Source organism: Opisthocomus hoazin, chromosome 6 (genome assembly GCF_030867145.1).
Source record: "Opisthocomus hoazin isolate bOpiHoa1 chromosome 6, bOpiHoa1.hap1, whole genome shotgun sequence".
Taxonomy (NCBI): domain Eukaryota; kingdom Metazoa; phylum Chordata; class Aves; order Opisthocomiformes; family Opisthocomidae; genus Opisthocomus; species Opisthocomus hoazin.
Window position 1 is genome coordinate 45,016,348 of NC_134419.1, and position 17,250 is coordinate 45,033,597.

A 17,250-nucleotide genomic window follows, 5' to 3' on the forward strand; every position below is an offset into this window, starting at 1 on the left:
GCAGCGCCTGTCCCCGCTTTGTCTCGCACCTGGAGTGTCTGCGCGGCTCGGCTGCCCTTCCTCCTCCTCCTCCTCCTCCTCCTCGCTGCGGGGTCGGCGGGGGAGCAGCGGCCGCCCCGTCCCGTCCCACTGCACCTTGCCCGGGGCGGAGCCGCCCGGCCCCCCGGCAGCGGGGGCGGAGGAGGGGCGGGGGGCCGGCCCCAGCCGGGCGGTGCCGCCGGCCCCAGCAGCGCGGGGGGTTCGGCCGGGGGGCTCCGCCTGCCGCTCCGGCTGCTCCCCGCAGAGCCCCGCAGGGGAGCGGGACGCTTTATTCGGGGAGGAAGGCGTCCCGTCCCTGCCCGGCCCGCTGCGTCCCGCCGCCATGGGCCGGCCCGACTGAGAGCGGCGGGGACCGGCTGCCCGCAGCCCGCCCGGTGCGGGGCGGCGGGGGAAGATGCGGGCGGCGGGTGTGCTCCTCCTCTGCGGGGGTAAGTAGCACCGAGCCGCGGGTCGGGGGGTTGTGGAGTCCGGCTCCGACAACCCTTCGAGATTTAAATAACCCCGGCGCTTTTTCCTTGCTGTTTAAGCTCTGACGCTAAATTGAAGCAGATGCGAGTTTCCTTGTGCTTTAAATTGATGATGCGAAAGGGAAGAATATTCGAGTGTATTCCCGTTTTAAGTTTCTAAAACGTTTTTCCTCCTCTGCTGTTCCCCTCCCAGAGCTTTTTGCGTCGGCAGATGCAAACGGGGTTTGGACAGATAAATGAAAATGACCAAAATACGCAGAGTTACCGGATAGTAACTTAGATGATGCTCTCCGCAGATGTCACGTTTCTAAAGCAAACAGAAAAGCCATCGTATCTCTCTTTCTTCCATATGGCTTTGTTTGCCCATGCATTTCTGATGTTTACATGAATAAATCAGAGTCGCTGCTTGCTAGAGGATGCAGTGCAACCTTGCGCACCGAAAAGGCGTTTGTGACAGAAAGTCAGCCCCCGACGCACCCCGTAGTTCGCTAGTTGGTAGAACAGAGAGTGAAGTGCAGCAGTAATTCTGTACTTGTGATTCTCCATAAAACGTGCAACTTGTTCCTTCTCGTTATCGTTTTAAATTGTGTTAGTTGGCACCATCTGCAGCTACTCTCTGTAATCTGCAGAGGTTACAAAGCCTCTATTTTATTTCATTTTTTCTTTAGCATGCTAGACCACTTCAAGTTGCCCTGATTCTTTATCTTGCTAGTACTTTATTGTTAAGGCCAGATCTTCATAAAAAATCACTGGTGCTCAAGCCTAGGATGGCTGGGAATAAAACACGTGGGTTTAGACTACGTCTAAACGCTAGTTAAAAAAAAAATAAAATGGGTTGTATCCCAAGTCGTTTCACTGTCGGGAAGAATTAGCTGTGCTTGTATTGCTAATGGGTGATCTATCATGCCTACTTTGCTTTTATCTTTGGCAAATGCATTTTTCTGTAATGTTTTTGGCAGAATTAGGAGAAATGTAATTTACCTAAGTTGTTCAGTTTGAGGGGTATGTTTTCACGAGCCAAAATGAGTCACATGCCTTTGCTTGAAAATGGTTTTCAGTGACTCTGGTTTAAGCTGGGCAAGTGAACTTGCTCCTGTTCATGCTGTGTTGCTGTGGAATACTGTACGGACAGCACTAACTGGTGTTTGGCGCTCCCAAGCCGCCTTCTCGTACGAGTTGGGTTTTTTTTCTTCATTGTTTCCCTTTCAGTTAGACTGTCATTTGGTTTTACTTGTGTATCTTTATATGAATGTCACTCTGAAAGTCACGGGTGGGAAAGGGTGTTGTCTCTGTGTGTTCTCCTCCCTCAAAACAGATATCTAAACCCTTCTTCTTTAAGTATCAGACCTAAGTAGTTGGAAATCAGTTTGAGAGGCTTCTTATTAAATGTGACTATAAATTGTTAACTCTTGGATCTGTCCATAGCTTGGAGGAATATTATAGAAGTTAATTTATTTGAGTAGAAGAGACTGCCAAGTAGACTTTTTTTTTTTTTTAATACTACTTGCTTATACTTATAATTGCAAATATTAATTTTGTTTATGCTCTCAGCTGTGGCTGGTGAGGCTTAATACTTGATTCCCCTGAATTTTTACCAAAACTATGGGGAAGAAAAGTTGTGTACATTTAGGATCGCACTTTAGGGTAATTGTATTCATAGTTATTTCAAGAAGTCTAGCGTGTTAGCAATGTCGCATGGGTGTCTGTTGCTCGAGGAGCGCTGTTTTGCATTGTTTAGATGTGTGACACTAATTCCTATGTCTATAATAAAAGCTGAGTTGACAACAGGGGTAAGATGAGTCGTTGTGTCTTGGAGGTATTAGCAAAATCCCTGCGTGCACAGAGTTCCAGTTTAGAAGCATGATGTGTGATGCTGTGGTCCCCTGGCTGGGGGAGGAACACGATGAAGCTTCCGTGGGCTCCATCCTAGGGGAAAGCCAGAGATTCCCTGATGGTAGCTACGTCGCCCTCTCGCTGGGTGTTGTGAAGGAATCTCTCTCACCCGGGCAAGACCTCGTCATAGGTGATTCCGACCCAAAGTCAATGCGCAGTGACACCCTTGCATTCAGCTCCTGTTGGTGCATCTTTGGTTTATCTGACTGTGGCGTTTTGGAGAGCTTAAAACCGCAGTAGTCCTTAAAACACGTGCTCACAACTAAGCCACAGGTTTCCTCTAGCTTGGAACGAGATTGCCTTTTACCAAGTGAGCTGGGTTAATCGGTCTGGTGTGCGTGCTGTTGGTTGAAAGGATTAGATCTGGTTCTTTTGTATTGGCAGGCTTCGAAAAGCACACTGAGGCGTTTGTTGTGGAGCAGAAAGGCTGCAGCCTTGCTGCTCTTGCACCGTAAGCAATGCGGGAGTCTCCTGCGGGCATTGGTATTTGCATGTGGCAGCCTAGAGAAAACAAAAGGAGTGTTTCTTCTCAAATTAAGGCTTTTGTCCCTTTCATCAGTATCAATTAAAATAAATGCAAATTTTTATTATAGAGTGTCCACGTGTATTTTTCAAAAGTTTTACGTCTTGTCAGATTCAGGGTGTTGACTTGCACACTGCGCTGCGTGGCTGTTTGGCACTGGAGTTTTGTTTCATTTCTGGAAGCTCACTGGTACAAGGGAAGGACCTTGTTCAGTGAGGTGTAGAAAAGAGAGCCTGTGGGAAAGACTTGGTAGGATTGTCTTGTCTGGAAAGTAGTTTTTGTTGTTAAAGGGAGCACTTGCAAAGAGATAGTCTATTCTCAGTGAGTAAAATGAAGTTTGTGAGCAGTACAGTATGCACATTTCGTAAAATTGGAAAGGAAACCTGCTTCTAAGTGGCAATAATAGAGACACTACTTTAACAAATGTGCTCTTGAATACAGACTATCCAAACTTTTCTATATTTTATTGACTGTGATATGAAACTGCTGATGAACGTATTAATTCTGATGTTCATTATAGCACTGTATGGGATTGATGCTTACAGTGCATTTGCATGCTGCTGAGGATCTGTTAATGTTCTGTTTTGGCTGGTTACAATTTACAAGTCCTCGCTCAACTCATGCACCCAGATCAAGGACAGACTTCAGAAACCAACTGTGCAAATATTGACATTCTTCTCCCCAAAGTTTAGATATTTTGTGTAATATTTGTATTTCATGACAGAAAACGGATGTTTTCTCTAGGAAAAGAACACCTATGTGATTCTTCTGGAAAAATGGTTGCCTGTACGCTAACAGCCTTAGATCAAAACAGTGCTCATCAGATCAAATGGTGGAGCAAAGACCGTTGGCTTGTGTCAGGGGGCAGGCTAAAGACAGACATAAATTTGTTTGTGTGCCTGTCATTTTAGGCAGTGATCTGGTCAGACAACGTATGATTTGCATTTTACTTTTTTAGATTATATCTCTGGCTGTAGGGCAAGGGCGAAGGGAATCCGTGGAGAAAAGTGAGAGGCACTTCATTAGATCTCATGTGTCCTCCTTGGAGAGGGTCTGTGAGGAGATTTCAAACCTCATTGCTCTTTTTGGTAGCAAAAAGGGTATTAATTATGACACCTTGATTCTTTTCTGCTTTGTTACTTCCCTCTGCCCAGAGGTTGAGTCTCTCATGCTCTGGCTCTTCCCCAGGCAGCTCACAGCGCATCCCCTCGCTCCGGGCAGCAGCTTCCACTGGTGTGGGCCATGGGACTGCGGCTTCCCCAGCTGCAGGGCTCATCCCAGCGCTCTGCTGGTGACTGGGGAAGGTGCCCGGGCCCTCCGTGGCCCTGCAGACCCAGGGTCTGTGCATGCTTTATTCCTATTCCCAGGTCCTTCACCTTCCATTTCCGCCACAAACAAACTTTTGCACTGAAGTTCACAGCCTGTAGCATTTTCCATTTTACAAAAAGTAACGTGCTGTGTTGGGTTTTTTGACTCATGCTAATAGGATCCATATTTGTGTTATATTTAATTCCCTGCTCATTGTTTTTGCTGTCGCTTCTGTACCTCAGATGCCCGTGTTTGCCGACCTGCCTGCCTTCTCATGGTGGGTGTCAGGGCAATGTGCAGTATTGGCTTGATTAGTTCTGCCAGTCTGTTGGCGTCTCGGTCTTTGGCTTCATGGGTTTTGTTACTATCATAAAGACAGTATAAAGGAAATTAATATGAGGATTACAAAAAGCCAGCATTTAATACTAAGAATCTTATTCATTATGCTTTGATTAGCAGGAGAGATTTCTCATAGCATTAACATAAGCAGTCAGTTTGTATGACAGCGTTGGTTCAGCACCTGAATACAAGATGCACATTCAGTAACATGCCCACGTTCAGTTTTCCATCCATATGTCTTCTAATTTTTATTTTTTATTTTTTTTTTAACTGAAACTCACAGGCATGACTGGTAAGAAAACATGTATTTTGTTGATCTCTGTTTCTTCCGCTCTCCCCAACTTTGGCCCCTGGCAGGAGGGGAAGGATTTGCTCGCTTGTTGCTGTACTTGCATTCTTGGCACCGCTGCTCAGGCTGGTAACGAAGCGAGTACTAATTCTAGTCTTTTTTAGGAGTTGAACTGAGGTAACTGATTTGAGGGAAACCAAATAGTAGCTCTCTCCTCAGTACCTCATTTGGCAACTGTACTGTTCTATGCATACTGCGTATTTAAAGGAGATATAATAACACTAAACAAGAGTTCACAGCTCCCACTCCTCCTGGGCTGCCATCTCCCCCGTAATGCAAACCAGCAAACACAAATATGCCGTGGGTTGGAAAACCCCCCATACTGTAGTAGCTCAGTGTTTTCCAGAGAGCCTTTTTGTGCAAAGGTCACTTGGAGTCCGTCTGCGGTGAGGAGAGGGTTTGCTTAATTCATACATTGGCATCCCTCAGCTTTCCAGCAGAGCTGAGACTGGCGCCCGCCAGTGACTGACCGCAATTGTCTCTGGGTTTTGAAATGCGACGGATTTCTCGACACTGCTAATTGGGTGCGAGCTTTTGCATTAGTAGCATTGCAAAACTTGCTTTGATGCAGATGGTGATGCCCTGCGTGTGGAAGGTGTGTGTTAAGAGCATGCTCTTTCGGGACCGAGGCACGTTCATTGTGCGGAGTCTCTTCTTGGGTCTCACTTTCTACTCTTTTTGGTTTGATAGAAGCAGAGCTTAAAAATTCACTAGATTATTCAAAAGAAACTTTGGAGTTGTTTATTCTGCAGAAACTCTCTATTACATTTTGGAAAGCAAACAACTGAAGCATTGCGAGGAGAAATAAAGCAATCACCATAGGAGAAGGATAGATTTGAGTTTTGCATATTAGTTTGGTTACATCAAGATTCAAGTTCGGTAACAGCTGTGCTACAGATTTGCTCGTCGTCTCACACTCTCTCTTAGGTTTCTGTAAAATATCACCATCGATAACGTTCTCCTTTGCATGCCGTATGTGTTGTTGATTGCCTGTCACATAACCCTGCACTGGAACTGACACCAAGCAGGGAAAATACACTGGAAAACTTTGCAGAATCTCCAAAGTGATGACGCAGCATCAGAGAAGCTGAACAGAATAAAATCTGTTCAGAGGCTTTATTTTTACAATGGGATGTTGTCTTTCGTCAGTGAGGTGTATTGGCCATTTCCACAATGTTTTGGTGAAGTGATTGTGAGTCTTTTGACAAGGTTTCATGTAGATAGGTTGCTAGTTACTAAGGTTATTAAGAAAGTTTTTATTAATATAATAGGAAGTTGTCTGAGGTATGAATAGCCAGATGGATTTTGCTCCTTTTGGAACCCAGGTTTTTTTAAAAAGGTATCTAAAGCCATCTTATTCTTCAGATGTTTTGTCTTTTTTCCCTATATAAGGAGAACACAAATCTGATTTTCTTAAAGATTATTTCATAAAAATAGCTGAATAGTTTCAGATTCTGGATCTTGAAATGGGACCATAAACATACCAGATGCATTTTTAGCTAAAGGAGATGCTCTGTAAATCTGCCGAAGCGAGGATGATCATCAGTGCTTTAGAATTTAAGGGAAAATTACAGAATCACAGAATCACAGAATCACAGAATAGTAGGGGTTGGAAGGGACCTCTGTGGGTCATCTAGTCCAACCCCCCCGCATAAGCAGGGTCACCTACAGCAGGCTGCACAGGACCTTGTCCAGGCGGGTCTTGAATATCTCCAGAGAAGGAGACTCCACAACCTCCCTGGGCAGCCTGTTCCAGTGCTCCGTCACCCTCAGAGAGAAGAAGTTCCTCCTCATGTTCAGACGGAACTTCCTGTGCCTCAGTTTGTGCCCATTACCCCTTGTCCTGTCACTGGGCACCACTGAAAAGAGCTTGGCCCCATCCTCCTGACACCCACCCTTCAGATATTTGTAGGCATTTATAAGGTCCCCTCGCAGCCTTCTCTTCTTCAGGCTGAACAAGCCCAGTTCCCTCAACCTCTCCTCGTAGTGGAGATGCTCCAGTCCCCTCACTCAATTGCAGTGATTGCAGTCAAATAAAGGGAACTGGAAACTTTACCAGGAGAATCGTGCCAAAAATGTTGTTTGACTGAATAACTTTAGAAATTTGGCTAACTAAGTCAGGTGATCGTAGAAAGGAAATGGATATATTATTCCTAATGGCTGTCTAATGGCTTTTCAGTGTATGCATTTAGAAAACTAATTAAACCTTATATTTAACTGATATAACAAAGTTGCTTGTGTTGCTGTAATGGGTGTTGTTTTTTTTTAGTGTCCATTATGGCTTTTGTCTAAGTGAGACAAATTTCATTCTCAGATAATAAAATTAAATCTAGGTTTTTCTCCTTATTCAGAAACACCAAGTTTTCTGATACAGACAATTCCATTACCTGTTCTTTTCACGTGTGAAATGGAAAAACTCATATTGACAGTAGACCAGAATTTCACATGTCTCTGAAGCCCTTTAAAGCCTAGTTTTGCCACTGAATTCAAGCAGGCATCCAGTAGTCCTGTCAGTGCCATTCCAAAGCTGGTTTGGCAATGAGACATAAACCTCCTGGTGGCTTAAAGACAGACAGGTGTGTCTCTGGTTTGTGAAGAGTAGATGCATAATTTTGGGTAGTTTGCCACACTGTTCCTACATCAAGAGCTGAGACTTTCAGACTGGTCCCTAACAAGGATGTTGCAGAGCAGCTCCCTTTGACTCCCTTAGGAGGACACTTCTGGAGTTTTTTGCCTTTGATGGTAAGGTGGCCTTCCATATTCTATTATCTAAAAGTAGATGTTGAACACTGTTTCTGTGCAAAGAGAAAGGAGAGTGTAAGAAATATGAATTGTTTACAAAATGTTGGTGAGCATGGATATGATTCTCTAGGTTGCCTTCTCCACTCCCTGCCATTGTGTTCCTCAAAAATTACCTGTCAGGCTGGAAGTAGCTCTCTGTGTTGCTGCTGTGCGTTGGGGAGGAAGACCAGCGCTGACCACCAGCGTTCCTGCTGTTTTGCATAGAAGAGGGGGAAGGGAGAAAGAATTTAGATTTATACAAATAAAATGGAACATAAAGTCAAAGAAAAGCTATGGCTTATTGAAATTTAGCCCATAATAGTCATCTATGGCTTTAAACAGCTTGCTTTTAATATATGTATTAAATGAATTATGTCTATTTGAATGGGAATACCCAGTATAGAATCATTAATACATACATTTATGACAGTCATCTCAAAGTAGGAGAGAGTTTAAAATGTGCATGTACTCTAGGGCTGCAGTCAGACTTTCTTTTACGAAGAATAAAACCAGACACTGGCAAATTATATGAAAATATTTCTAAATCACATTGCCATTGCTTTGTGGTTTGCAAGGCTGTAAGTCAAAAGGGTGCTGTTCATGAAATCTAAGTAACAGGGAGGGGAAAGGAGAGGATACAGAAACTCTCATCAGGAAAAGGCTTAAGCTTTTGATTTTACTAAGAAAAGGAGAAGTTTATTTTCAGGGGAAAAAAAAAAAATTCAAACTCGGAGTAGGGAATGAGAGTGGATTTGGGTAGAGGGCATTGGCTATTTTGGTAGTTGTGCGAAATTGCACTGTGGTAACCGGGAAGTTCTGACAGGATCTTTGGAGAAAGCATCCAATGATCATTATTAACAACGACGACGAAGTGCTGTGTTGGCGCCTCCCGTATGAAGAAGATCATTTTGTAAAGCACTTTAGCAGAGCCTTCTTGCATCTCTGAAGTACTTAGGCATACGCTTAGGTTTATCCCATATCAGCAGAACGTTTTAAACTGGGACTGCTGAATCAAAGCCCTGTCAAGAATTGCACAGAAGTTCCCAAAGTTAAAACTGTGGCCGTACATTCAGTGCTGGATTTCTCTTTGCTGCCCGTTGCTGTTCAGTCCTGCTTCCTGGTGTGTGCCTAGACTAACGGTTGAATTGGCTCTGAAAGACAGGTTTTCCCGTTGCGCGAGTAACGTTACAAGTAAGTGTAACATCTCAAACTTCTTTTGCTGCCTGCAGAATACAAAGGTCCATCTCGTTTGGAAGCAGCACGTGGTCTCGGGAGTGTAGGTGAGATTAGCTTGCACTGAGCTCCGCGTCACCTTAGTTTACAGTATCTAGGCTAGTATCTTTAGAGCTAATTTGGCTATCTTTGTCCTGCCTTGTCATCTGAGGGTTAGATGCAATGCTCCTGACCGCTCTCTCAGTGTAGCTAAGGTACGCGTTTGAGATACTTTGCGCTGACAGCATGAACAAAGTTCTTTCTATGTGCATACATGTAGATATATATTTACTTATTTTACTGGATAGTTTTACTGAGGAGCCTGCTTAATACTCTAACTAAAGTCCCTGAGTTAGAACCGGTAAGATTTGCCCTTAAACCTTCCTATAAGCCTGTCATTTCCTTGAGCTGTTCAGATTTGGCAACGGTTTCTGGTGCTCGGTTACCGTGGATCACTTGTGCTGCTTTCGAACTGGGAGTTATGTACTAGGTACCCCATTTGTGTTTTGATAGTCACAGTGTCTTTGGAAAGAACTAGAGAAGCAAATACAGTGGATTATGATTGCCTGTTATACTGCTTTTGGGCAAATCAGGGTAAAGATTTCTCTAGTCGAGCCTGTGGATGTCATTGAAATAAAAAGGACTGAGGAAGACAATTTCTCTACAATGGCTCATCCCAATCCCAATTATGAAACAAAAAAAAAAGCAATGGGAGTGTTTAAATTTTGGGTTTGAATGTTTAAGTTTTGAAGTAATGAGGAGGGGAACAATATGGGCATAATATAGATTTTATTGCACGTTTCAATTCAGCATTGCTGACGTGCTCTGAATGAGAAAGCATTTTAAACAGTTTTATTGCTTTGATACACTTTTGCCTTTGTGAATATCGGAAGAGTTGTCCTAAATTGCTTTGCTAAGGACTTTTTGGATAGTGAGGGAGTTTAGAACACACATTTTCCAGATTCTTTTGTATTTAAAAAGAGAGAGAAAGAGAGAAAATAACCCAAAAGTTTAAAACTTAGTTTCTGTAAATTCAACAGCAAGCAGGATCATCTTTGGGAGACTGTGAGATATCACCCTTTGTAAAAAAGGGAAACATTTATAAAATGACTTTTTTCTTACAATATTGAGGCATTTAAGCAAGCCTGTTATTGTTGGGGGAAGGTTCTTTATTTAACGCTTTCTCTTTGTAGATTTTAGGCTAATAAAATTTGAATGAAAACTGGGCCAAATGTTTCAGGGCAATAAAAGTCTGAAGAAAATAATTAAGAATAGAAAGGCCAAGGTTTTACATGTGCTTTTTTTGCCCCCCCCCCTTTGTTTTGTTTTGTTGTTGTTTGGTTTTTTGTTTGTTATTTTTTTTAAATCTGGCTGCCACAGACTCTATTTTGACTTGTATTTTTGCGATTTTCCCAATAATTTATTAAAGCCTTGTCTTTTGACATCATGCAGTTAGATGTGAATTTTTCATTGTATCGAAAAAATCCTGTGCTTTGTCTCTGCACGGGGAATCTTGATATCATGGCATAGACGTCCTAAGTACCTGACAATTAGAAAGCAAATTAGAAGAATCTATACAAGTCTTTACTTTAGGCTTTCAGAATATTTTGTCCACAACACAACTCGTAGGAGACAATAAGGGAAAGGTACATTATGAAAGTATTTGGGTTGGTAATCGTGAACTCAGTTTAGCTTGAATCTGGTAGTTACGTGTGTCAGAGTAAGAAAGAGCCTGGTAACAAGGACTTTTACTTATTTTATAAAATGTTCCGTTGCTAAAATATCCTTCTGACAAAATATATAATACTACCCCCCCCACTTCCCCTTGTAATCCTTTGTGGTGGTGATAATGTAAGAATTACCACACGGAGTCATGCTGAAAGTCCATCTGGCCAGTAGCCTATTTCCTGATGGATACTGGCACCATCCAGTTTTGAGTGGTGCATTTTGGCCTTCGTACTTCTTATGCAGAAGGATTTTAAAGGTGGATGTAATGGTGAAAGCAGAGTGATGGTGGAAAGAAGACACGTGAGGCTTATATCATTGCAAGTAAGATTCAGGGAGTTGCAGGAATCGGTTGTCTGCAGTCACCGTGGGATTTCTGTCACTGTGGGAGTACCTGAAGAACAGATGGGGGACAGCAACGTGTTGGTGTTGCTTATGTGTAATCGGTCCAAACTTGGGTGAGTTAGATGACCTCCTTTGGGAACTTTTGACTTCAGCTTCTTATGGTTTGTGCTTAGGGTGTAAGAAATAAGACAGATGCAGCCTTTGTATGTCTGCTGAAGTTAATGCCTGGCATTTGATCAATTAAGGGCCTTTAAGAGATCATGATAACTTGAGTCTGTGGTCAACACAATTTGAGAGTTGATGTCAAAATACTTATGTTGTTAATCATCAGCAGCTGAATAGACAGGAGCTAGATGCCTTTGATGTCAAGATGAGCTACTGGAGTTTCTGGTTTCCAGAATATCTCCAGGGATATATTTGATATGTGGTGGTCCTTGTCTTTTTAAAAATCAAGTTCTAATACCATGCTCAGTGTTCATAAATCCCAGGCAATGAGTTGGGGGCCTCACACTGGCACTGAGCGTTTCCAGTTAGGGCCTTGAAAAAGTCTGTATACTTATGGCCTAACCTCGTCACCCAGAAAAACAGAGTGTGCTGTTTTCTACAGTCAGAAAGGGAAACACATTGGAGTGACAATATTTGTTGAAGTAGACACAGGATTTGAATATCCATTTTCTTAAGAGTTGAACTGGATTTATGGTTTGGTAATCAGTTCTTAATAAATGAGAATTTAATGATAGCAGAAAGACCATGAAAAAAAACAGCGCTGGGGTTATAACTCTACTGTCAGTATTTTCCACCCTGAATCCTGAATTGCAATTGCCGGGACCATTTATCTGTCTTTGACTTCTGCTGCTGAGAACGTTCCTCCAAAGTTTTCCCTTTTATCAATGCAATGCTTTGCTAGATTTTAGCCTTTGAAGAAGTACAGTTTGTATTTTTTTCATTATTGGCTCCGTTTCGTAGTATATTTCACTGCAATAATGCACTCATAATTCCACAACCTTTTCAAATTAAGTGTTCATGTTTAAATGTGCTTAATTTAAAATGGGGTTTAGGGCATGAGTTTGCTTAACTGCTGTTGGCTGGCAGTACCGGTCTCATGGAAGGAACTGATAGTCTTTTACAAAATAGAACTGTGGGGGAATACGGTGCTAGAATGTTATCCTATTTCCCATTCGGAGAAGATTTTCATTTACTCTGTATGTGCCAGCATGACATAACAATAGGTTCTATCCCATTCTAAATGCAAGATAGAGGCAGGAAATCACTACGAAGAAGAGAGACTGTTATTGCTCCTTTCCAAGGACTGAATTCAATCCTAGTTAGTATTGATTTAAAACAGAATTGTTACCTTGTCACCTTTTCTGGCGTTTGGACTGAAACCTACAAATGTGTGGAACTGACATTGAAAATGAAATTGCACTGGGCTATGTGATTACCTTTCCAAATGTCCTGATAAAGAGTGCAGACACTGTCACAGCATCTGTGACTTTAGACATGTGATTTTTGTCTGGGAGGAATGTTTTGTTTGGATTTTTTTTCACATCTAGCTTTTGAATAGTTAGTGAGTACCATCAGTCTTGCAACAGAATGAAAACTTTGAGCCTGAATTCTTTTTTCATTAATTAAAAAGATAAGAAGGAGTGTTATTGTCACTGAGTGACTTGAAGAAACTGCAGAACACCTCGTCTTTCCTTTTTCACAACAGACACCTCCTTTCAGCAACTTTAATTCTGACTGTCCTTAGATATCACTAGATAATAGATGCAGATACACCCATGTATCATGGCGTATGTTGCCTAAACTGTTAACAACACTGAAGTTTTTTGTGCAAAGACCTGTCTGTACCTCTTTTTTTTATAAGCCCATATGTAGTTAGGGTTGACCAGCACCCCCAAATGTAGCCCTTCTTAGAAAGAATGGGCTTAAAAAAAAAGTTGTCAGTGAGAGAAGAAATTAAACATTAGAAAAGCTTGTGTGCATCTTACTAGCTTGGGGAAAATCCAGCAAAGTTGGTGTTAAAATGCATGTTTCTTTTCTGTTTTTAATGTCAGATCTACTTAATGAGGGAAAACAGGCCTGAGTGTAGGGGAAATCAGGAAACTGCCAATGCAGAAAGTACTGTCAAATGCAGAATGGGCAGGATGCTCACCAGTGCATTTAATGGGGTAACAGTCTCTTCTAGTATCACTTAATTAAGATTGGTTTTTCCCCTAGTTTTCAGGTAACCTGTAGACCGTAAAACAATTAAGACAAGAATGAAATTGCTGCTATTATTAATAGCTGGGTTTTTTTTTGTTTTTTTAAAGATGCTATCCTTGCTTCTGGAGAGCACATTGAGATTAGTTTCCATTCCTTCTGTCCCAGTAGCTTTTCCCAATGTCAAGTAAGGGAAGCCAAATTTGGTGACAACTTCCAGAGTTTGCAAATTGCTTTGGAATAAAATCTGTAAAAGGGGGGGGGGTGTCTCAATGACACATCAACATCTGAAGTCTTAAAAAGTGCTTTATATATGGTCATTGGCAACTGTCTCACTGCTGATCATTTTGGTAGAGCTGTTACTCGTTTGGATTATTGTGGGAAGCGAATGGCCAGTGATGGGCATCAGGGCCACTGCCAGAGTTAGGGGAATATTTAACAGGGTCTTCAAGCCCTTGAAAAGACCGTCTAGCAGTCCTGCCAGTGGAGTAAGACACAGAAATTTTGTAGTGGCTCTCTATTTTAAATATCTATGGTTGTTTTTCAATAACAAGATGTTCTATAGTAATATATGAAGTGGGAGGTTGCAATCTGACATGAAATAAGTATACTAGAAATTAAATATGCCACATGGACTGTTTGGTTGATTTTATCTCCCTAAATAATGTTACTGTTATTTCGAAAATGCTGGAGGAGAATCAGGTGCACTGAAGGTGCTTTGCATTTGCAGGAGTCTGGATTTCTCATTACAAAATTAAGAGTCAGCTTGTTGTCAAGTACTTAAATATGAGCAAGTTTATTTGGTTTTACTCTCTCTGGAGTGGTACTACTTAAATTATGGTTTAGTTCAATACATTATTCAGATATGTTGGTGGTCTTTCCCTCGATGTCAGGGTTTCTGTATTGTGCCTCCGGCTGCTGAATATCCATGGGGAAATGCGTTTCGTTACGATCAGTGGTTCTTGAACTGTGGGATTCGTGCTACCGATAGTCTGTCAACCACGGGAAAGATCTAAGAAGCCATACTAAACAACTGTTTCAGTGGTGTTTGCAATTTAAACCTTGACGATAAACATACATATTGTTGTAGAGAAGAGAATGAGGGTTGAGAGATACAGCGATATAAAATGCTGGGAACCCCTGTTGCTAGTGATGATATTGCACAACAAAATTTTTGTCAATTGTGAATACACAGCTGCCCATCCTCTTTTTTAGCAGAAGGCGGTTGGTTTTGTGTGGAAAAAAACTGAAGTGTACATATTTAATGATGTAAGAATAACAAGCTAACTGAAGAAAAAAGTCAAAGCAAACAAAAACTTCCGACTATCTAATGACTTGGGGGCATTTGTTTGCTGCTATGCAGAAGGCACATAAAAAGGACTGTAAAGTAACTTTCTGAAACAGTGGACGTTTTCATTATAGGAGGTTTAAAAATACATTTTAAAAAATTTCAGAATTGAGTCATCTTCTGAATACTAAAGGTTTGTCTGGTCTATTTGCAGCTGTCAGGTTACTTGGTTTGTTTAAATGGGAAATCTGTAAAGTAATGTTTAATCTGCTTGATCTGTAAGGTAAGGATTTCCTCTTCATACACTTAGGCCTGTCAGATCTGGGCCAGGACAGTTCTGGGCACTGATGTCACACTTTATATACTATATTTTAGCAACAGTTGATGAACACCCATTCCTGCCAGCAAAGCTGGACCCATTTGTCGAGTGAGAAACTACTGTTTCCCGTCATACTGTCACATCTCCCCACAGTTGTGGTATAAAGCCCTGCTTCCCTCGCACTTGGTATGCAGAGTGAATGAGGCTGTTTTAGCGTGACTCCTGTTTTTATAGTTAACTGAGCTTTGAAATAGTCTCCTAAATCATCCTTGCCAACAGCATTAACTACCCCTTTGCTGGTAGTCAGAGATTATTCTACAGTAAGTTAAAGGGTAACTCATCTTCTTTTGTGATGACAGGAAACATGGAGGGATGTAAAAGATAATGGCTAATTCAAAGCAGATCACTCTGCTTCTGGAAATCCATCAACGCTGTTCAAACACAGATCTGAAATTTTGCAACAAACTTTGAAAGCTCTTTCCCTTTCGCTGCTTCAGTAAATTGTTATCTGGGGGAGGATGGTGCAGATGCCCTTGAATGATGATGCCTTTCATTACGAAGGGGTGAATTGCGCATTAGCCTGGCATTCAGAAGCCTGAAGGATTCAACCACTGTGCTTTTTCTGCTTCAAAAAAGGTACAGGAGAGATGCAAACTGGGTGAGTGATGTGATATGAAGGAGAAGTCTTTATCCTTCCTTCCACTTTCTCAGAAACAAACCCCTGAAGGTACCTGATTTAAAAACGTGCTCCTGCAGTGATGCATCATCCCAGCTGTACGGCTGGCCCGGGCAGCGAGGCGACAGGGGCAGGTGGAGCAGCTGAGCAGCAGGTGAGTTGGTCCTTGAGTAAACACCTGTGTTTGCTTTCCTTTCATTTTCTTTTTAAAGACAGCTGCAGCAAAAGAACAAGAAAATCTAATGTAATAATGAGCCATAGAAGGATATTTCAGACAGGTCATTTTTCTAGAAATAAGCTGTATCTAGCTCTCTTTGTATGACCGTTCCATCCATGCTTCCTTGTTCATCACCTGGGGTTGCTTCTGATCTGCAAAAGCTGGTGGTTTTGATTGACAGCCAGATTGTTGCTGTTGTCATTAGCTGCTTCAGAGAAACGACATTGTTTACTGCAGATGTGGGAGTGGGATCAAGAAAATATTCCAGCTAAGTTTGGGCTCAGTCTAGATGACGAGCATTACCCCTTGGTTTACTGTGTTCTGCTGGAGCAAGGTGTCTTGCAAGACTTGGAGCGAAGCACGTGAAAACTTGGGATCAGGCTTTCTGCTCGTGGGGAAACAGTGGTGAAAAGACTGCTTTTAGATGGGAGCAGCCCACTCTAAGCGCTCCTAAAAACTTTAGAAAACACTGTGTCCAGGACAAATTGAAAGAGAGCCACCTGTTCTGAGAGGCTTCGTTTGAAGACAGGGGTAAACCCTAGATTCTTCTGTTACAGCCGCTCTTCATCTTTGAGTACAGAAGCAATTTACTTAGGCAGCATTTAGGTATGACAGTCACAAATGCTATAAAAAAATTATGAAGTAGATTGGTTTTGCTTGGCTGTGATTATAATTACTCATGACTCTCGATATGTTTTGTGTACCATGAACCATTTTTAATTTCCTGAGAACAATGCAACTTAAGATATCTTTCTTCATCAGGCTGTTTATTAGCAAACTGCTAGATCCATGTATCGAAAACTCTGTTAATGATTGTTGTGTATCATTCCCACTGAAAAAGTGAGAAACATAGTAGCTTGTGGGGGTTAAAAGGTAACATACATTTTGACATGCTATACATCTCTATATAAGCTTTGTCAAAGATAAATAAAGCAAATATTTAATGCCATCCCTCCACAGTCATTGCAAAGCAGACTAGGAGTTGCCTTACTAAAGTCATCTTTCTTCCTATGCTACCACATGTGATTTACTGAAAATAGCTAAAAAAACACTAATGAAATAAACAGATTTGCAATGAAAACAGTTATCACGATACAACTACACAGTTTAACAAATACCTTATGGAAGATAACACAATATGCAAAAGGCTGATTTTATTTTCCAGTACTTCTTTACAAGCTAGTCGACAATATGCTTGATAAAATTAATCTTGTTATGATAGATGTATTTGCATTACAAGTAAATTTTACAAAATTAATTAGTTTCTTCCACTTAGTCGTTACAAAGTCAATATGTTATATGAAAATCAAGCAGTGCTTTGATGACAGTATGTTAAATGAGTAAGGAAAAAAAAAAGTAAATAAATGAACTAGTAGGAAATAGGATAGCCACCACCAAAAGGAGTTTAATTCTTGTCCAAACATTATGACAAGCTCTGCTGCCTTCAGAGGGCTTGGATCAATCCTTATGACTCACCCTCTTTAGAAAAAAAAAAAAAATTAAAATAAAAACTAATCCCTGAATATTTGTATCCACAAATTTATTATCCGTGATAAATCAGGGAAGG

General features: G+C 41.6%; 1 protein-coding gene across 2 annotated transcripts in view; it reads left to right on the forward strand.

Moving 5' to 3' along the window:
* The first annotated feature begins 210 nt into the window (after window positions 1-210).
* Window positions 211-17,250, forward strand: part of RET (ret proto-oncogene) — an 85,116-nt gene continuing 68,076 nt past the window's right edge. For both annotated transcript variants that reach the window (XM_075422966.1, XM_075422968.1), the window contains exon 1: window positions 211-467. In XM_075422966.1, the coding sequence (XP_075279081.1) occupies window positions 434-467 (34 nt within the window). In that variant the 5' untranslated portion in view covers window positions 211-433. The remainder of the gene's footprint in view (window positions 468-17,250) is intronic.